Source organism: Arabidopsis lyrata, assembly GCF_000004255.2.
Source record: "Arabidopsis lyrata subsp. lyrata unplaced genomic scaffold ARALYscaffold_6, whole genome shotgun sequence".
Classification (NCBI taxonomy): Eukaryota; Viridiplantae; Streptophyta; class Magnoliopsida; order Brassicales; family Brassicaceae; genus Arabidopsis; species Arabidopsis lyrata.
The window spans coordinates 2,312,594-2,333,371 of record NW_003302550.1 but is presented as its reverse complement, the minus strand read 5'-3'; the positions used below and the strand labels follow the sequence as shown (position 1 = coordinate 2,333,371).

Below are 20,778 nucleotides of genomic sequence, written 5' to 3'. Positions count from 1 at the left end.
TAGTGAATAAAATTACATGTGAGTAAAAACTATTTACATGTATTACTATACTCTAATATTATGCACATTTATATTGGGTTTATTGCAAGAGCGCTAAAGTTGTTATTCAAAATGTGGAATCATGAAACAACACCCCTAATCGTAGCAGTCATGTTGACAAAAGAAAAATAGCAGTCGCTCTCGTTTATAAATAAGACTTTCGAGCACTCATTATTGTATGTATAGTCAATACCTTGTTAGGTGAGTATATATTACTTTGCTACCTGAGGTAAACGAATATAAAACATGTTAAATTTTGACAAAACAAAAACAGATTTTAAAACACATTCTTTGAAAAAATTCCACTTAATCATGCAGCCTTTGAAATAAATATTTAAAAGAGGATTTAACAGTAGAATATACTTTTAAACGTATATATATGTAAGTTAGACTAATCAATTTGGCTAGGTGCAGTGATTGGAGTCTGGAGATCGATAAGACGATAACATGATTAAGCCTTCCATATTTATTGCAAAAAATTACACATACTCCAAACTCTTCCCTTCGTTTCAAATTCATAATCAATCATAAACCATTCGTGACAAAAAGAAGAAGAAAATAATTTTTTTTTAATCGAATTGCATAGGATTAGAAAGACCAAAAAAAATATAGAAAATAATAAATCATGCTCTACGAGACTATGAACAATATAGCGAAAGAAAAAAGAGAGGATAAAAGTACATACAAGAACCCAACAACCTCTTCTGTCATTGGAGAGGAAATGACCCTAACATGTGCGATATTATTATGGTGAAAATTTTAAAAAGAACTTCTCGTACATAAATGTTTGAAATTACTTATATAGCAAAGGACATAAATAAAATAACAAAGTGTGTTTAACTGATGCAGACGTACATGCGAAAAAGGTGTCTCGAAATCGACCTGGAAATGATGTCGCATTTGTCCATTACTCAAATCTTTTTGCAACACTAATTCAATCATTATTTGCTGAAGGAGACATGTCTTAGCTATGAAACAAATTCCAAAACTATGTCACAAGCGTAATTACAATCCCTGACCCGGTGAAGAAAAATACCAAAATGAGCATCCGTACCTGATTTTTGGGATTGGATTAGAGATTTAGAGCAGGACATCCAAACTATGTCACAAGCATAATATCATCACATTTTGTGCTTTCGTGGAGTGGCGATCAATATGTACTACTTCCTTTTGCGTTCAAGTGATTTTCGGTGCTCTTCTGATAAGTTGAAGTGGGAGGTCATCCTCTGTGAGGAGAGGATTGAAACACAAAAGAAGAGGAAATAATCTTTGTTGTTTTATCTGTGTATTTGTGTAATATATCCAATGGTACAAATTTCATCGCATAATTGTTGTTTTCTTCTTATAGATTATATTGGAAAAAATCCATAACTTTCTATTTATATCTTATCATTTACTATTTTATGAATTTATTGTAATTTCTTTAGATGGTCCTCTCTACTTGAAGCGAAGTTGGCCCACAGTCAACAATAAATTTTCGTTTTATTCTTTCACGAAAGCTTGATAAGAAAAAAATATATATATACACAGACACATGCATAAGTAAGTATAGATTATGTCAAAGAAAAATGGATGTCGATTATTTGTGTTAGAGTTCTGTTTTGTTAAAATTCCATAGGCAGATGGATAAAAATCAAAGGATGTGTGTGTAAATTGTTGAATCCACCATAGTTATATCTTAATAATATTTTGTCGAAATTAGGAAAAATATAAACGTCTAAACACCAATAATGGTGTCCAGAAATCACGTGACAAATGTTTCATAATTTGTTTTACAAATGAAAAAATGATAAGAGGTTACTATAAAAGAAAAACATTTGGTAAAAAAAGTCGTCAAATAAAACAGAAGCGGACCACGTAGGTGCCCATTTGCATGTCTTTTGGATTTTTTCAGGTAGTTATATAGGATTTCCGTAGAAAACGATTAAAATCAAGAAAAATAGAAATGTCGACCAGTAAATTCGTAATGTCTGGTATTTATAAAGTTAAGATGTAAGAGATAGTAAGTATTATATAATTTGATGTAGTTTAAAAAGTATATATATATATGGTGAAAATTTTAACTTTATTAAGTGATTTTGTTATGAGAATATATATCATTTTCTAAACGATTAATTGTAACAGTATTTTACCCTACAATTAAAAAAAAAAAACAGTATTTTACCCTCGCGATTCCATTTTCGACACTCTGATAAAAATGATGTTAATTAAGAAATGTAAGGTTTGCCCAAAAAAAAAAAAATTAGAAATGTAAGGAAGTCTAATCCCCGGGGGAATGAATAAATGAGAGTAGAATTGAAGATGCATGGAATGGTGTGTGGGAAAGGCAAAGCACATGCCTTCACAAGTTGCGTGAGGGCAAAGTATCTATTTCCGGTGAAAAACTATCATGCACTCTCAGCCGTTGGATCACTTTCTTCCTTCATCATGCTTCCGTCATCCTCTTTGCTCCTACGCCATCTTGTATTATATAGTAGTAGTATTCATTTACTAATTTTTACTAGATTTTCTTACGGACTAACCTTCGTTTCAATAAATAAACAAATTGCTTCCTAACTTTCAATTGTTTCTCAAAAAAAAAAAAAAAAGTTAAGTCATTCAGAGTTATCAAATTTGAAGAGCTTAACTGGTACATTAGAGTGGACATATACTATATGTCAATTATTACAGAATATAATATAACAACAATTACACTAGTTTACCAATATATATTTTCTCAATCAATTAGATTGTAAGGATAAATAGAGATTGGTATTGTTTCATTCCAAAACTGTCAGACAGTAAATATTTTTAATCAGTATTAATGTTGGAGCTTAATTATTTTTATTTAATACTGTATGTTGGAGTTTATTTTTTACTATTTTTAACATGTTGGTCTGGGCAGGGGTTAGGTTAGATGGATGGTATAAATATATGTATAAACATTAAATATGAATTTTATAATAATTATTTAAAGTATCCTTTTTTTCTTTCCCAGAGAAGCTCAAGATCAAACATGCTCGGCCTTATTCAGTAGTTTTTATAATATTTTCTGCAGCTATTCTGCTATTGTTTACTCTCCTACCTATTAGACCTCCCAATTGTTAGTCATCTTTTATTCCCCTAAAATAGACCCAATAAACAAATGTATATGTATATATATATATATATATATGTACCCTTAAGCTGAAGAAAAACAATTTAAGTATAAGCTTGAGGAAAAAAATAGTATATTACCATCACAAAAGATTTTGTAGAACTTAAGTTAGAAAAATATCTTGTAACTTGAATCCATGACGTAACAGTATTTTTACCTTAGATGGGAAAGGTAGTGCAAAAAAAGCGTCGATAGTATTTATGAAAGTAAAGAACGCGTCTACACCTTCTTAAACTATAGTATATGACTATATGCTTTAAGATTATTATATTCTATTTCAAAGAAAAAATATATTCTTAATGTAAAATTATTTGGTAAATAATGGATTAATATATATATCCTTTATATTTTTGTAGTAAATTATATAACAACATTCGTTAACACTAGAAATGATGCTGCAATTAAATATCAGTGTAATGCTAATGACAAACTTTGATTGTGTTCGTCAAATCCCCAAAATAGATATAAGTATATATATAACTTACCAATGAAAAGGCTTTTTAAGAACCTGAGACTAAACACTGATGACGAATGCTAACGTTAGTGCATCGACCATCGAACACGGCCTAACTATACGTATCATTTATATCACACAGTTGACTGTGAATTACGTGTAACTTTTTTCAGATAAAATGTGTATTATTGCTCTATTAATTGCGTCGAAATAACAAGCAACATATCTTTTGTTTTTCTTCTTTTGGTAACATTTCGAGAAGCACGCAAAGAACATAATTTTTTTCAGGATGTTACTAAGAAATGACATCAAAAAACAAATTGACCATTATTTTTTCTCCCAATAATTGCATTTATCTTTTCAAATGGGTCATATCCTTCTAACTCTAAATAGGTTGATTCTTTGGGTTTTCGTGTAGCCTAACTTTTTTTTTTTTTTTTAAATTAAACCTTTTAGTTCTTCTTTCTTGTTTATATATTCCTCCTAAGTCCTAATCACCAACCTCACCTGAGTATACCTTTTCATATCCCCTACAAAATTATACCATAATACATAATTAGCATATATTTTCCTATTATAAATCTTTATATTAATACTGAAGTATCGTCATACTTCAAATTCAAATCGTGGAATCCAGTGTGTTTAAGAAAAAAATCACCGAACATGATCGTACATACATAAATATGATATAGGCAAATAGAATAAGAAAAAAGGAAATAGTACTGTAAATCAATAAAGAATACGGACTGCAAGAAGTAGAAAAAAGTAATAATGATGGAAAAAGATAAAACATCACGCAAAACCTTAAAAGAAAGAAAGTCTTCTGGTTGTCGTGTGTTACTCTCTCCTCAAATAGTTAGCCAAAGTTTTCACGTCAAATTTTTAACCCTCAAAAACACCATTTTTTCATCTCTCTCTCCTTCGTATCATACTATATTAGAACTACGAGTACCCACCTCTCTCTTTCACCTAACCCTCTCTCCCTATACTCTCCATTCGCTCTCTACCTCTCTCTCTCTTTCGCTTTCTATCTCCTAGAAAAATGTCAGTCAACCATTACTCCACAGACCACCACCACACTCTCTTGTGGCAACAGCAACACCGCCACACCACCGACACAACGGAGACAACCACCACCGCCACATGGCTCCACGACGACCTAAAAGAGTCACTCTTCGAGAAGTCTCTCACACCAAGCGACGTCGGCAAACTCAACCGCCTCGTCATACCAAAACAGCACGCAGAGAAATACTTCCCTCTCAATGCCGTCGTAGTCTCCTCTGCTGCTACTGACACGTCATCGTCGGAGAAAGGGATGCTTCTAAGCTTTGAAGACGAGTCAGGCAAGTCATGGAGGTTCAGATACTCTTATTGGAACAGCAGTCAAAGCTATGTCTTGACTAAAGGATGGAGCAGATTTGTCAAAGACAAACAGCTCGATCCAGGCGACGTCGTTTTCTTCCAACGACACCGTTCTGATTCCCGGAGACTCTTCATTGGGTGGCGCAGACGTGGCCAAGGCTCCTCCTCTGCCGCAGCCACTAACTCCGCCGTGAATATGAGTTCTATGGGAGCTCTTTCTTATCATCAAATCCACGCCACTAGTAATTACTCTAATCCTCCCTCTCACTCAGAGTATTCCCACTACGGTATATATTTCTCTTTTTAACCAAATTATTTGACTCTTTTTTTTTTATCAAATAATTTTAATCTCTTTTTCTTTTGACATTTTTTATTTTTCTACGAATGAATTGTTCGTGTCCTAGAGTATCGACTATACAATGTTGTCGGGAGGATTAAAACATTACACCCAAATGTAGATATTTATAGCTAATAGTGTACGATAAATTATATTTAGTTCTACAAAATACTATATGCTTCGGTTTATCAAAAAAAAAAAAATACTATATGCTTCATTATTAAAAACCTGAGATAAGTAACGTTATTATACAGCTATTAAGTAATAGAAGAAAAAAAAATGACCACCTCGACTGCTTAATTTCTCCAAGTTGTAGTTAATATAGTAGCTATACACGCGCATATAAGAGCGCGTGAAGAAGACCGTCCAATCCCCTGGGACAAACGTGCTTTTTGTTCAGTTGTGTACTTTTGTGTTTTTGTTTTTGTTTTTGGTTTCTTTCAATTAATTAATGACACGCACGTGTCGGTGATTACAGGAGCCGCCGTAGCAACAGCGGCTGAGACTCACTCCACACCATCGTCATCCGTCGTCGGAAGCTCAAGGACAGTGAGGCTTTTCGGTGTGGATTTGGAGTGTCAAATGGATGAAAACGACGGAGATGATTCTGTTACCGCCGCTGCCACCACCGTTGATCTCCCGATGGTTACTACGGCCAAAACATGTACTATTATTACTCTCATCCTCATAATATGGTAATTAAACTATTTTAACTCTTTTAAATGTTATTTATATATCTGATTCAGTTTAGGTAGAGTTACATTACATCATCATCATATACTATTATTAAAGATACATTATTTAAAAAACAGATGGATGACGCTGTTTCTCGAGACGAGACAGTTGAAATTATAATTAAATAAACGAGATTGATTAGGAGCAAATAATTAATTGATATAATGAAGACTAGAGGAAGGAATCAGGAATCTGTTAAGAGAGACACTAGACTTTTGAGCAGTCGCACATGGCCACTTTGTTAGTGACTTTGATTTGTTTTTTTGTCTGAGCCCACTTTCATTTATTTTAGTATTACATAGTTTTTAACTAACCCTAATTATATATAAAGTATATATGTTGGTCTCAGACTCAGTAATCACTGTTGCTTTTCTTGTTTACTGGCGCCGCAATGTTATTCTTATAATGCTAAAGAAAAGAAAATGACTATGAGCATGAATAAGGAAATGTGTACAAATTTGATGTTTTGTTATAATTATGGATGTTACAATACAGAGTTTCTTATTATTATTACTATGTGTTATATTTTGGAAAAAAAAAAAAAACAGAATATAGCTTTCACGGGGGAACGATGAAGGAGCTGAGAGATAAGACGACGAGGATGAGAGATCCAAAGAAGTGACAACATTTTCGGAATTGACTTAAAAGCTTTATGGGACCAGACTTTGTAGCCACATAGGCCATTTTTCTGGCAATTTGTATGCAATTTTTAATAATATCTCATTAGCTTCCGTACTGTATGTAACTAATTTGGAAAAGAAAAAAAAATCGCTGAATTTGAGGAAAAAGTCTTTTTTTTTCTTTACTTCCAAAGTCAGAGAAGAAGAGCAAATTTGTTTAACTCATAACTAAAAAAAGCTAGGTTTTCTCCAATTGATATGATGATGATGATGTATTCACATACATGCATTATGTATAGTTGTACTTGTCAAATGATGATTTTTTTTTGGAGGGGTGAAAAAGATGAAATTGGGAGATTGTTATAGAAACAAAAGTGGGGCCAACCAAATGGTGTTTATTATTGTGGAGTTTACTATATTCATGTTTTCACCTTTTTACTAGCCTCTTTGATAGTTTAACTTTTTTTTTGTTTGGTGAACAATGGCAATTGTAAAACAAGTTCAATTTTGGGAGAGAAACCAAAAATGTAAGGGAATGGTTCAATTCAAATCAGATCAATCAAGTCACAAGTATATATATCAATGTAAGTTATCTCTGAAGACTGAGAGTCTACAAATTTTGACAAAAAGAGATAAAAAAAAGAGTCCTACAAGAAGCTGTTTTTTCATGTACTAAGGTCAGATGAACAGTGAATCATCTGTTGAAAGCGATTGTCTATTCATGTACTGCTTCTTTTAGTGCTCCTTCTCTCATATAAAAGAAAAATCAATCATTGGGATCAGTTATCCACCTCCATGTGCTTCCAAAAAGAGTTTTGTGGTATGATCCATCCAATGATATCTTTTCACACATACATTGTTTCTTCATCATTTCTATATCTCTTTGAAAACCACTAAACATGGGTTTTGAAGCCATAATCCCATGGGTTTTAACCAGCTTTCTGATATAACCCTCCTATATTACTGCAACAGAAATACAGTGTCCATTTACAGATCTAACCTAAAACCAAAGAGTTGTTGAAGAGAATTGATGTGTTGCGTTTTTAACGGTTTCGAGTCTTGGTTTAGTCCATGTTTTGAGTCATCTATCGTATCAAAGTCCGTCTTTTGCGCCTTTTCGGTTGTGTCTTGAGTCCTTTGCAGGCTATAGGTGCTCGAGCTGGATTCGGAGCATCTTGTGCATGATTGAGCCTATTCGGAGCTAAAACAATGGAGAAACGGTACAAGAGATCACCAGGAGCTGGGGATCGATCGATCCAAGGCGTGGATCGATCGATCCCAATTGTGACGATGAAACCAAAAGTTCCAGTCGCTCGAGATCGATCGATCCCAGGAGGGGATCGATCGATCCAACCCTCATTCGTCCGAGACAATTGATTCAGCATTTCTGGATCGATCGATCCACCCATGGGATCGATCGATCCAACCCTCATCCGTCCAAGACCGTGATTCAGCATATCTGGATCGATCGATCCACCCATCGGATCGATCGATCCGAGCCTCGACGCCCGAGACGGTTTTCCTAAACCGGGTTTTGTCTTCCTTTTTTTTTTTTGTACTTGGGTATAAAAACCCCAGAGACCTAATTTTCTTTTCACGTTTTTTTTCTGCAATTTTTCTGAGACTTCTCTCTTGTAAGCAACCTTGGGATTCTAGAGATTCATCCTCTTTGACAATTTGGAGAAGATTTCTAAACCCTATTTCTTATTTTCATTGCAATTCAATTATGTCTTCTTCATCTATTTGTCTTGTTTCTGTTGCTATGTGTGAGTAGTCTTTTAATTAGGTGTTAGGGTTCTAATTAGGAGATTCGATAGATTAATGGATTAATTGTTGTTTGGAATTCTCATTCTCTAGGTTCTTTGATTCACATGTTCTTAATGCTAGAATAGGATTGATCACCCTGTTGTAGAACCTAGGTTTTTCTATGCATCAAAAGTGTTCGATAGAATGCCTGAAAGAATGTGAATTGAGCAATGTATTTCTAGCCAACGAAAGTTGAAGTTAGGACGCATTGTGAACTAAATGAACTTGTTTGATAATGCGAATTTGACTAGGAAATTACATGCGAAAGTTTAGTAATCGAGTAGTCAAATTTAGTGATTAATGTCTTGAAAGAGAATTAGTCTAAGTTGTGTTCATGTTCAAGAACGGTTCGTAATTGTTGAATTCCTTGTCCCATGTTTCCATTGTTTATTGATCTCTGAAATACCCTAATGCCTAATGTCTTTAAATCTTGAAACTTAAATCGTTTAATTTAATTGCATTTTTATTTTACAATTCGGAAAACTCAAACAAAACAACTTTTTAGTTTTAGCTAAGAACAAGTCTCGAAAATCCTTAGAGTATCTTTGGTCTTTGTGGATCGACCTCGAATATACTGCCTAACGGTTAAGTGTATTGAGTTAATTACTCGAGCAATCAAGTTGGCGATTCCCAACGTAACTCTCGAATATCACCTTTACATCAAAACATTATTCTCCATCCTCAACAAGTCTGTTGAATCATCTACTTACATTAATCGTCGACTCTAGCTAATCAGCTAATAGTTATGCGGATGTGGTGATACGCATAGACTTAACTCTCTTATGTCATAGACTTATCTAATTCCTCTACAGGCAAGAGATTTCTAGTCAGACAGGGTACTCTAAGTCTCTAAGACTAGTCCCAAGGCTGCTTTTATGTCAAGAGAACCTGTTGCTCAGAAACTATAGGTAGTGAGACGGCTATAGCTTGGTCATGACTTATGAGTAATAGAAAAGCAAATTTCCATTCTACAATCATTTAAGTGGATGCTTTGTCAAAAAGAAGCTGTCGAAACTATCTGCGTAAGGCACCAATGTAGTAAAGCTAAATCTTGATTGGACAGAAAGTTTGCATAACAGAGATGGAAACAATACAACCTTATCATGACCACTCACTACCTACAAATATTCGGGTTGTATGCGCACATGTCCCAATTTTAAGTGCAGTAGCAAGTGCTAATCTTTAAGGCAAGCGCATTTGTTGACTTGACAGCATAGGTCGATAATCAACAGGTAATGCAAAATGAGTTTTAAGCTGCTTTCGTTTCGATCTTACTTAGCCACAGGTGATTTTTTTAAGGGCCCATGAAGATTCAGAAAAGATACTTACTTGTTGACTTGAAGGCTAATTGATCTCCGCTCAATGGTTTAGTGGCTCTGTAAGTGGGAGAGGGACCCTCAGCCATGTGCCATTATCACTAGTCTTTGAAGCTTTTGGCTAAAGTTTAGATGCTCAGTGGCCTCCTCCTGCATTAAGGGTTTGTCCTGCAATAAAAGTTTTTATCATAACAAGACTTAAAGTACAGTTCTGAATCGACTGCTCAACTTTTCCCTTGAAATCTATCTGATATCTATGCTTTTTAACAACTTCTAAGGGCCAGCCAACTTTTTCTGCAACAGCATTATGAAGACTGTTACAGATAGCATGGATTAAAATTCCACTAACTATGCTTTTAACGTGGGAAGAAAACAAGGGTATGGAGATTACCAAAGAAAATTGAAAGTCTTTCCTCTGAAAAAACGAAACATCTTTTTCAAACAGTTGCTTACACTATTGTTTCAGCATGTCCAAATAATCCCCTGAGTCCTTCACCAATACAAGGTACCCGTGCAATGAGCCAGCTTGTGCTCAGAAAAGTCCTGGAGAATGAAATCTGAATAAGCTGTAAAGGGAATCAAAACCCATCACAATATATCATTAAGTATCACATAAGTTTCTGTAACATGTCCTCCATGCAGCAGTTTCACAGAGAAGAGGCTGCGAAAATTGGAACTTAAATCTATGAAGCACATTTGTCAAGCTAAATGTTTTTGGTTTCTAGAAGTTACTTCACAAATAGGGTACATTGAGCATGAAAGACTAAGTAGTTGATAGAAATCTTTTGATTGTTGTGGTACACCATCAAAGAACCCAAAATCTAGCTACGTACATACTCGCATTCACATATTAAACCCTGCTTTTGGAGCTAACTAAAAGGTCAGGTAGTCTTTTTGGACTTGTCAGATTCATCTGCAGGGGCTTCAGACTCTGCTTTACTCTGCATAACTTGCTGCAAACCCTCATGGTAGCCTTTTATAAAGCTTGCAAGAGCATCTTTATAATGAGAAGCTCGTGTCATGTACAGACGATGTAAAGCAGGCCTTAAAGTCTCCATGCCACCTCTTGCGGCTACCGCTGTATCGAAGAGTAACATGAAAAGAATGAAAAACAAGCGATTTTGAATAAAAGGATAGACATAGATTATACACTTTAGCGGCAGTGAATTTTAGCTGGGAAAAGCACTTCTCAATATCAATAACAAACGTTTGGTGACACCAACGGAGAAGCATTACTAATAGTTCTAAGAAGATGTGCTAGCCAGATTACAATTTCAAATGACTGCCATTACCAACTTCAATTATTTCTTTGAATATAAGTCAGATACATATAAAGTAGGCAATAGCTTAATAGAAGTTCTTACCAAGATCTTCCAAAACAGAGGGCTCGTTCTCTGTCTCTTTAGCTTGTTTTTTAGGTTCAGCATCCCCTTGCTTCTTGTAGTCATTTGGACGAAGTTCAGGACCTATATCTCGCACCCAGCTTGCAGCATAAAGCCTTGAAGCTTCCTTCAACACCTAATCACAACCATGAATATTTCACACAGTGATTAGCACTAAATTTACTATCATCTAGAGAAGAAAGCACCAATTACTCTGATAATAGTGAGAAGTGGGATTACAGACTTGTTGTAGAAAGGAAGAACCTTTTAGCACAAACTAGATAATTCTCACATTTGTTTTCCAGATATTCCACAATATATATAAATGAAATCACACGCTTCCAGATTCTGTATCATCTCAAAACTCTGCTGATTAAGGACCTAATTGAGAATTCATTCACTCTAAATCGGACCAAAAAAAAAAAACAAATAGAGCACAAGAAGATCAGAGCACGGAAAAAAAGCGAACTTTGTTTATCTTTGAAAGAAAGTTTTGAATACCCAGATCATATACACAGAAAAATACCGGGAATTTCAAAGAAAAAGAGGAAGAGAGAGTGAAGGAAGCTCACGAGAAATCGCTCGTGCCACGTCAATTTGCGGCGTTTAACGACGTGGGGAGGATCGGGAAGTGATGAAGGTAAGACGATTTCTTTGAGATCGTAACGAATGTAATCGGAGACCTTACGATACACAACCTTCAGCTTCATCTTTCACTATCCCGGAGAAGAGACAGTCGCCGATCGCAGATCAGTACTCAGCGCCGGTTTAATTTATTTGGGAACTGGGACGGGATTATAAAGTTTGGTTTAGGATTCGGTTCACTCTGATAATGATTTAATTGCTCGGTTTAGCTGATTGTATTGAAACAATCATATCTTTCCCACAAAACCGAAAATTTAGGGAAGGAAACATCAAACAATCTTTCCTTTTTAGGAAACATCAACAATATTATTACAAAGTAAACCATCAGATTGGCCGGTTCAATTTTGTTACAGACTAAGGGCATAGCACAAAACCCCATAAGTTGGAACACATCGAAAGGACCCAAGAAGCTTCAATCAAACACTAATTTGCACAAAATGGTAGTTTTGTTAAATATCATTTTCTACTTAATTATTTATGATATATATTTTTCTTCAAATCATTGTATCTACCAAATAAATGAGTAACAATTAAACTACAAGTATATTTGTATCCCATTATGATTCTATAATGAAATGTAAAAGACACTTAATTAGACCAAAAGGGTGCATCGTGCATCTTGCAGCTTGATGACATGTTTTCAACACGGTTCGACAAACAAAGCGATTTAACAAACTGAAATTAGTTAGACGTGACGTCGTCGCTAATCACAATCCGGAAGATGTGAAGACGATGAACGTGGGGTCAAGGAAGCTTCCACCATGAATCAATAATGATACACACACTAATTAAGTAATTATTTGATTTATTCCTTACATATGATTTTTATTTTTATTATTCCTTATAAGTTTGACGTCTCTCTCCCTCTGGTACACACACTAATGACTTTTTATTATTCCTTAGGGAAAAAGAAGAAGACTTGTTCAAAGAGAGAAAGAAGAGATCACACACAACATGGATCATCATCAACTCATCTCCCTCTGCTCATTTTCGTACATCTTCAAGATTAAGAAACATCTCTTCGTTAGCCTCTTTCTACTTAGCATCCTCATCTTCTCGAGCGTCGTCGTCGACGTCTTGCCCTTTCTTCGTATCGGATTGTTATCGTCGTCCTCGTCGCAAACCGTAACAAAGGAGTGCGATTACTCCGAAGGCAGATGGGTTCGTCGAACAGGAACATCATCTGATAATGGATTACTATACGGTGAAGAGTGTCGCTTTCTTGATTCCGGTTTTCGTTGTCATAAGCATGGAAGAAAAGACTCTGGTTATCTTGATTGGCGATGGCAACCACACGGCTGCGATCTTCCACGGTAACACATTGTGCCACGTCACCATTCTACTTTTTTCTTTTAAAAATGTATTTCTTGCTTGGACCTTAAGTTATATATTGATTCTATTGCAAAGGCGTTTGAGTTACAAGCTAAACACAAGAGATTAGGGTCTGGTTCACTTTCTTCTGACTAAAGAAAGCTTTGCTCTGTCTCGTTTACCTTAGTTCGCATTTGCTTTTGTTTCTTTAGCAGTTAATGATCAGTGTTTTTCTTTTTTTGGCTATTGAATGGTTTAGATTTAACGCAAGTGATTTTCTTGAGAGGAGTCAGAACGGGAGGATAGTGTTCGTGGGAGATTCTATCGGAAGAAACCAGTGGGAATCTCTTATGTGCATGCTCTCACAAGCAATACCTAATAAATCTGAAATCTATGAAGTAAATGGGAACCCCATAACTAAACACAAGGGCTTTCTCTCCATGCGATTCCCTCGGCAAAACCTCACTGTTGAGTATCACAGAACACCCTTTCTTGTCGTGATTGGCCGGCCACCGGATAAATCACCGAAAGATGTCAAAACCACTGTGAGAGTCGACGAATTTAACTGGCAGTCAAAAAGATGGGTCGGCTCAGATGTTCTGGTCTTCAATTCAGGGCATTGGTGGAACAAAGACAAAACTGTGTTAACGTATGAAAAATCCCTCAGCTTCTATGATCAGAATTCGACATTCTCTTCCTTTTTAACTGAGTTTATTTTTTTGTGTGTGCAGGGGATGCTATTTTGAGGAGGGAAGAAAAGTGAACAAGACAATGGGAGTGATGGAGGCATTTGAAAAGTCTTTGAAGACATGGAAGTCATGGGTCTTGGAGAAACTTGATCCTGAGAAGAGTTACGTCTTTTTCAGAAGCTACTCTCCAGTGCACTACAGGTTAGAACATATTCAAATAAAAGTTGTTATACTATCTTCTTGCGAGACCAGGGTCTTTAAAAGTTTTGAATCCTTCGTTGTTTCAGAAATGGGACATGGAAATCGGGTGGTCTATGTGATGCAGAGATTGAGCCTGAGACTGATAAAAGGAAGATGGAACCTGATGCGAGTCAAAATGAATATGTCTATAAAGTAATTGAAGAAATGAGATATAGACATAGTAAGCTTAAGTTTCTGAACATTACGTATCTGACAGAGTTCAGGAAAGATGGTCATATTTCTCGGTATCGAGAGCAAGGCACTTCTGTTGATGTTCCTCAAGACTGTAGCCACTGGTGCCTACCCGGCGTACCAGATACATGGAATGAGATTCTCTATGCGCAACTCTTGTCAATGAACTATAGAACAAAGTGATTTCTTGAGGTATAGAATGAATTTATGTATCTTGATCTAGTCATGATTCTGTTTCATCAATGCCTTCTTCAGGCTCTGTTTCATTTGTTTGCATTTGCTTGACCTTCTCGAGCTGTCTCAACAGGTTCAACCTTTCGGCTCCGTAGGTTGAAGGTATCTGAACAAAAATAAAGAAATTTTTTGTCAACTTGATAGTAGAAATGGAAGAAATGTACAGAAGAGAAGAAGCAAGTACAAAAGAAGCATTACCAAGCCTGGTACATATCTCTGAATTGCAGCAAGCATAGCCGCATGACCAACTGCTGTGACCTGTTAGACATAAGTGTACAGAATAGCTTAGTTCAAAGACTCAGACACTTTTTTTTTTTTTGTTCAACAATTCAAAGACTCGGACATATTTGTAAATGTAATGATGCAGTGATTGGTTTACGGGATTTGTACAAAGAGCAACCCAACAAACCAGTATAACGTTGAAGAAAACAGAAACGGTATTATGAGGATGAACAACCAACGCGAGTGGAGATATGATTTTGGTGAAATTGAGAAGGTTAGTTTTTACTCACAGGAAGAAGCATAAGAACACCAATGGGAACAACTGATGCTAAGTCAGTCATGGTTCTGCGTAGGGCTTTCTTCTCTTTCTCTGTTAATTCATCTCCTACCACAGACCTCCGAAGGAGCTCCATAGCAGCAGCTGAATCAAACGCAAGAAGCTGAGTACCTTGCCACACGTCCTGTCATAATATCCCAGTAAAGTGCAATGTTAGTAACTAAGTCACGAAGTACGCAAATAGTAAAGGAACAAAGCTGATCAGGAAACGCTGGTTCGGTTAATGAACCGAAGATGCATATGCCATGAGGCTTGGAATGACATTCATACCGTAGTGGTTTCTTTAAGTTGGTCAAGAGTTTTCTCGATGACACTTTCTTTCTTTGAGCTCTGAACCAACTGCACACCTTTCATACTGCTGCTTAATTTAGGAAGATCTTCAGAGGTTCGTCCCTACAGAACATAGAGATATTTAGAATATTGACTATATAGAAACAAATCAAAAATCTAGCAGCAGCGTCTGACTACTAATTACTAACCTCTTCATTTACCGACTCATCTGTACTTCCTTGGACACGCTTCTCCAGCTCTATAAGTTCGTTCCTTAGAAGTTCGAACCGATAGATCTCATTGGGGTTGGAATCCACACTATCTACATTTTCTCTGGATTTCTCAAAATATTCATCTGTCTGCATAATGTAATACCGAAAATGGTTGGATTAAACATAGTATGAAGACCAAATTAGTAATACCAAGTAACGGACTGAAAAACGAATACTACTATGCAGAAATAGCCCCAAAAATAAGATCTGAGATATTCTTTAGGATAGAACATAAGATAAGAAAATGAACCATACCAATGACTCGGGGCCAGGCTTCCTTCTTGGAGTGCGAACAAAGAACCCCCAAAATCCACGATCCCTACTAATGTAGATGCAAAACAATAAATAAGTTTCCACAACCAGAGGAAAACAAAAAGGAACCTACGTTTATAACTCAAATGCAAAGAAGGAATTATTAACAAATAGAACAGGCAACATACTTTGTGCCTTGATCTACAGAATTTATTGAATTCTTTGTGTCTTTTCCTTTTAGATACTGGCTTTGTTCCTTAGAGTACTCCTGAGAGTCACTGTCACCACCTCCCTATATGAACCATATGAGGTTTTAGTCGTCCACAAACGTTCTAAGAAAATCAAATGCATTTTGCAAGGATCTATTTCTCATATTACAAGCACCCATTGAGACTGATGCCACACTTCGTAATGAGGGTGAAGATTGGTGTAGGCTATGGACAGTCTACCAAACTCAATCGTCAGTACTAAGATATCAATCCTAAGTGCATCAAAGAAAAACAATCTGTAATAACAACTAAAAACCTCTTGAAGGGAAGCTGCTTTGGCTCTGAAAGATGCCTCTAAAAATTCAGCCTCTTTCTTGAGCTTCCTTATTTTTTCTAGGTCAGAGCAAGCAGCTTTTATTTGTTCCTTTCCAGAAGCTGAGCTTGATGCATGCAATTTCTGTAGCAAGCTTTCCAGTCTCGCGAGAGCTTCATCTACACTCTCTAGAGCCTGAGAAATAACTGCCGTTAGAATCTATAGTACATGTGATAGTCAACGGAATTGTTAAACAAAAAACTGGATTCAGATAGTGTGCGGAAAAGTGAAGTGGTTTTTCATGACAAATTCATAGGATACAAACCTTGTCAAATGAACTTGACTCTCCATCAGTTGAGGATGAGTTCATGTCAATAAAACCCGCTTCTGTTACTGCTAAACTGCATCACACAATCCAATTGCACACAGCCAAATTACTTGATTGTTAACTAAGAAAGTATGCTCCACAACAGGGGATGCAAGAATGCAAAATGCATAGGGATGGATATGTAAGGCGTTCCAAAGATGGATACACGAAGCTTCTTTCTACACAATTCATCGCTCTTCATGAGCTTACCTTGATATTCCCAGTTCTTCCTGGCACTGGATTAACTTGTTGTGCCTAAAGAATTGAAAATGAAAAAATCAATATGATCGCCAATTACTTTGTTTTTATCCAATTTATTTTATAAACTTGTTCTTAAATACCCCTTGGATAAGAATTTCGCTGCCTTGACATTAGAAGGATTCTCAGGCCATTTGCTGTACTTAATAAAGCTCTGTAGCCAATAAGAGCAAACATTCAATATCTGTGGAAGAGCATCATAATTAGGTGGCCCTTGTGGTCTGCTTTTATGCCCGTGTGATTGTTCGGCTGGCTGGGAGTCCTTTCTGGTTGGATAGAAAGGAATCCAGTCTAGTTCTTCACAGACAACCTACGCTATAAAATTCCATGATAAGATTTCAAAATAGTTGGTGTTCAAAAAAAAAAAAAAAAGATTACAAAATAGTTAAAAGGAAATTTTAACCAGTGATGGTATGACTTATGCCTACCTCTACATACAACTGGTAAGAACTGATGGCTGAAAGCTGGGGATATTGTAGGAGACTTCCCCCAATGAAGTGCCTAAATAAAGAAGATAGCGAATTCAAGTTATAGGGTGTATCAAAGAGTATGGCAAGCAAACAGAAGCAAAACGTTGAGTCACCTAACAAGGTCTTCCACAGGATTCTCCAGCGAACTGAAACCATTTGCAGCTAAAAAAGACTGGGTGCTCCTGCCCAAGGCAATGAAGAATCCAAAAATAGCTAAATCTCTTTCCAAAACCTGCAAGGCATCACCAACAAGTCCTGATAAACCCCTAAGATATTTCCCGAGCAAGTGTGCAACCATATTTTTTACTGATTTCAACAATCGATGAATCGAAACACTCTATGAGTTATAAAACTAAAAAATAAACAGATTTCTGTTTCGATAAGTGTCACTTTATGAAGATCATAGATAGTGTCCCTTGAGTTTGCAAACTGTTTCGGCTATGCTCTTATATTCTAAACAGTACTTACAAGAAAATGCATAGCAAATGATATATCAATAAATCCAACATGGAATTGGCTGTCCCAAATGGATCCTTCCCTTGCACATAATTCTTTGATATTTTCAAATACTATGAGCTCACATCCATACTGCACAGAGATTCTAAAAGCTGCTAAGATTTGTCCTCTACAGGTTTCTATTCATTACCTCGATACTTTCAGACGTTGTTAATCTTGACCATATTTTCTCCCGATCAATAGCCCTCAGCAGTTGGTTTTGTATAAGATCGACCCAGAAGACAACCTCATCTGTACCGCAGTCACTTTTTACTCTGCATGCCGCTGCCCGAGGTCCAAAATGAACAAGAAATTCTTTGCGAAGACCGAGGCTTTTCATTGAATGATAGGCCTGAGGTAACGGAACAAAGTCAACAAATTTGTCCATCAATCTCCCTGTAGTATCTGGAATCACAGAAAAGAAAGGCGGGCACGAAATTTTTGTCGGGCCAAGTTTTGTCACTGCTGCGATGCAATTCAGCACAAGCATGAGAAGTGACACCTCAATCTCATTGCTTGCAGCTGAGGACTTGCCTTTGACGTAGCTGAAAATGAAACATAAAGCTTCATCACTTTCCAAAAACCTCACAGTCAAACGAGTGCTTTACAGAACGTACTAATATGAAGAGAGTAAAAAGAAATGACATACACAGAAGTTGCAGAAACAAATCGTTGGTCCCCCTCAAAACAATTCACAAAAGATGTCACCGCTGAAGGAACTTGCTCAGACCAAAACCACTCATTGGCTTCAGGATGACTGGAAGATAGTTTATCCCGCATCATACAATCAAGAGGAGCAGCTTGGCGTGATAAACTGCAAGATGTGATTATTTAAACATGATTAAGACCTATGAAGCAGCAACATAGGATTATAATTAGACATCAACTGAGTTTTAAAAAGCTTTCAACGTTAGTGAAAGGAAACTCTTTGGAAGACTGTGGGGAATATAAATCAAACCAATACCACATAAATCTCAAACTAAGTACTTTGTTGCATTCTCTTTCAAAGACAAGAACAAAAATTTCTATTAGATCAAGAGCACAACGAAATGTTGACAATCTAGTAATGCTGCATGCCATAGTTCTTAGGCCTTAAGTAAGTGGTGCAGTACCTCCTTTGCACAAAGACATTAAGATCATCGTCTCTATTGTTTCCTCTAGATGAAACCTCATTTGCAGCTTGTAGTAAGCAGTAGACGGAAGCCTGAGGATGATGAACAGAAGATGACTTTAGCTAAAATTATGACAAGCAATACTTAGTGTAAGCCAAATGTGCAATGGGAAGGGAACTCTTGGTTCTGGCCCTGATTTTAAACACGGTTGCCTAATCATATGGTACCATGGAGGTGCAAACAAACCAAATAATGTAGGCACTCGGATGGATTGATGTTAAATGGTACAGACCTGATAAGAAAATGTCTTAACCCATGCATTTCTATCAACTCCCAGCCAGGCTGCTGAAAACCATGGTAATCTAGAAGAGGAAATCTTCTCCTTAAGTGCCAGTTCAAAAGTTCTGGCAGCATCATGCAATGACTGAATGAGTTCACCACAGCTGTATTCATCTTGTAGTGATCCACTGAGTATTGCCCTCATCTCCTCAACATCATCGCTGGGTGTTGACTGGGAACCCCCATTAACAGCAACTCCGTCTTCAGCAGATGCAAGGAGAAAAGACTGCATAGTCCTCCGCGATTTATACCAACTCATCTTCTTGTTTCCAAAAAGTTTTCTCTGAAGAAAGTAGTTCTTGTTGTCCAGAACATGATAGGTCAGAAACAATTGACTCCTCGAATTTTCGCAGCAGCTTGAAATATAATCCAATTGTAGCACTCTTCTGCAGGAAATAAAGGTTCCAACGGACATCCGGGAAAGACAAGGGTTTGAAGAGCTACAAAATCAAGATTAATGAATTAGATCACAAAAATTTCTCGGAAAGAACTTGGTCTATACTCTATTATTCAGCATGGAAGCTCAGCTCAATATCCCTTTTCTTCCACTTAAGTTGTTTAAACCAAGAAGCGACCAAATTTCTAATAGGAAGTGCAACAACAAGTGAACTAAAAATCAGAGTAATTTTGCCCAAAAAGTCTCATATATTTCAGCTCCTTGATGCTCTTCTTCAAGCCTCTCGAATTCGAGAATTAATTGTAAGATTCTACTAAAGTTTCGTCATTTTTGTTTCCCGGTCCAAGACTTTTACGCTAAAGGGGTGAATTTCACCCAAAAAGGAAAATTCAATTCGAGAATATCAAAAAACCATTTACACTAACATAAAAACTAGCTGTGATGTACAAACTAACGCAGTCGGCAAGGAAACCTAAAGTCCTTGTAATGAATTCCACGAAAAGACCATAAAATCGAAGATTCTCGAGAGAAAGGAGGAATGTTAGCTTTCATCGGTTACCTTGACGATACAAGACCCGGCCGATGAAACTTAACTGCCATCTACCATGTAAGCTTTACGAATATCAGCTGTGCAATGTCTTCTTCAATTTTGGCTGGTGATAAGTATTTTTTAATAAGATAGAGGAAAAAAAAAAAAACGAAAACTCGCTGAACTCGAATTTGATGCTCAAGTTTTTTGGGGAGGGAGACAGAGACGATGACGTGGCAGGACCAGGATCTTTATCCAGTAGACGTGGAGCTCACAGAATTCACTCAATCGAACGGACTTCTCCATTTGTAACTGAGATCCAGTTACATCATGCCACGTATGTGCCTTCTCTAAGATTATTATTTCCCACCTCACATCTTATTTATTTAGGAATTTATTTCGACATGTAAAAAATAAAATAGGAAAATTTTACTTTAC

At 36.4% G+C, this 20,778-nt stretch overlaps 4 protein-coding genes across 9 annotated transcripts; 2 read left to right on the top strand and 2 right to left on the bottom strand.

The window, feature by feature from the left end:
• The first annotated feature begins 3,567 nt into the window (after positions 1-3,567).
• LOC9307277 (B3 domain-containing protein At5g06250) lies at positions 3,568-6,851 on the top strand. Of its 3 annotated transcripts, none has more exons than XM_021020363.1 (3): positions 3,568-5,233; positions 5,807-6,023; positions 6,612-6,851. In XM_021020363.1, coding segments are annotated over exons 1-3 (780 nt in total). In that variant the 5' UTR covers positions 3,568-4,671; the 3' UTR covers positions 6,613-6,851. The 3 variants fall into 3 exon arrangements, with proteins under 3 accessions (XP_020876022.1, XP_020876021.1, XP_020876020.1); XM_021020362.1 differs by having other exon boundaries at positions 3,568-5,278; positions 5,807-5,992; XM_021020361.1 differs by having other exon boundaries at positions 3,569-5,278.
• Positions 6,852-10,473: 3,622 nt separating this feature from the next.
• On the bottom strand, positions 10,474-12,007 carry LOC9307276. The gene is made up of 3 exons (XM_002871160.2): positions 11,760-12,007; positions 11,170-11,323; positions 10,474-10,883 (listed from the first exon to the last, which is right to left on the bottom strand). Exons 1-3 carry the CDS (start codon positions 11,895-11,897, stop codon positions 10,687-10,689), a joined length of 489 nt encoding a protein of 162 aa, XP_002871206.1. The 5' UTR covers positions 11,898-12,007; the 3' UTR covers positions 10,474-10,686.
• Positions 12,008-12,728: 721 nt separating this feature from the next.
• Positions 12,729-14,758, top strand: LOC110227097 (protein trichome birefringence-like 9). Its single transcript, XM_021020333.1, has 5 exons — positions 12,729-13,145; positions 13,403-13,792; positions 13,875-14,033; positions 14,120-14,456; positions 14,572-14,758. Exons 1-4 carry the CDS (start codon positions 12,787-12,789, stop codon positions 14,445-14,447), a joined length of 1,236 nt encoding a protein of 411 aa, XP_020875992.1. The 5' UTR covers positions 12,729-12,786; the 3' UTR covers positions 14,448-14,456; positions 14,572-14,758.
• LOC9307275 lies at positions 14,089-20,644 on the bottom strand. 4 transcript variants are annotated; one of them, XR_002330888.1, is made up of 19 exons: positions 20,371-20,644; positions 19,368-19,854; positions 19,076-19,167; positions 18,613-18,777; positions 18,115-18,508; positions 17,582-17,700; positions 17,427-17,499; positions 17,082-17,308; positions 16,951-16,995; positions 16,699-16,774; positions 16,377-16,568; positions 16,040-16,143; positions 15,855-15,921; positions 15,537-15,686; positions 15,328-15,450; positions 15,011-15,181; positions 14,697-14,756; positions 14,279-14,604; positions 14,089-14,193 (listed from the first exon to the last, which is right to left on the bottom strand). XR_002330888.1 is itself a non-coding variant. In XM_021020265.1 (18 exons), the coding sequence occupies exons 1-18, from the start codon at positions 20,409-20,411 to the stop codon at positions 14,488-14,490; spliced, it is 2,703 nt and encodes a 900-aa protein (XP_020875924.1). In that variant the 5' UTR covers positions 20,412-20,644; the 3' UTR covers positions 14,214-14,487. The 4 variants fall into 4 exon arrangements, 2 of the variants coding, with proteins under 2 accessions (XP_020875924.1, XP_020875925.1); XR_002330889.1 differs by having other exon boundaries at positions 14,089-14,172; XM_021020265.1 differs by lacking the exon at positions 14,089-14,193 and having other exon boundaries at positions 14,214-14,604.
• Between the last annotated feature and the right edge of the window lie 134 nt (positions 20,645-20,778).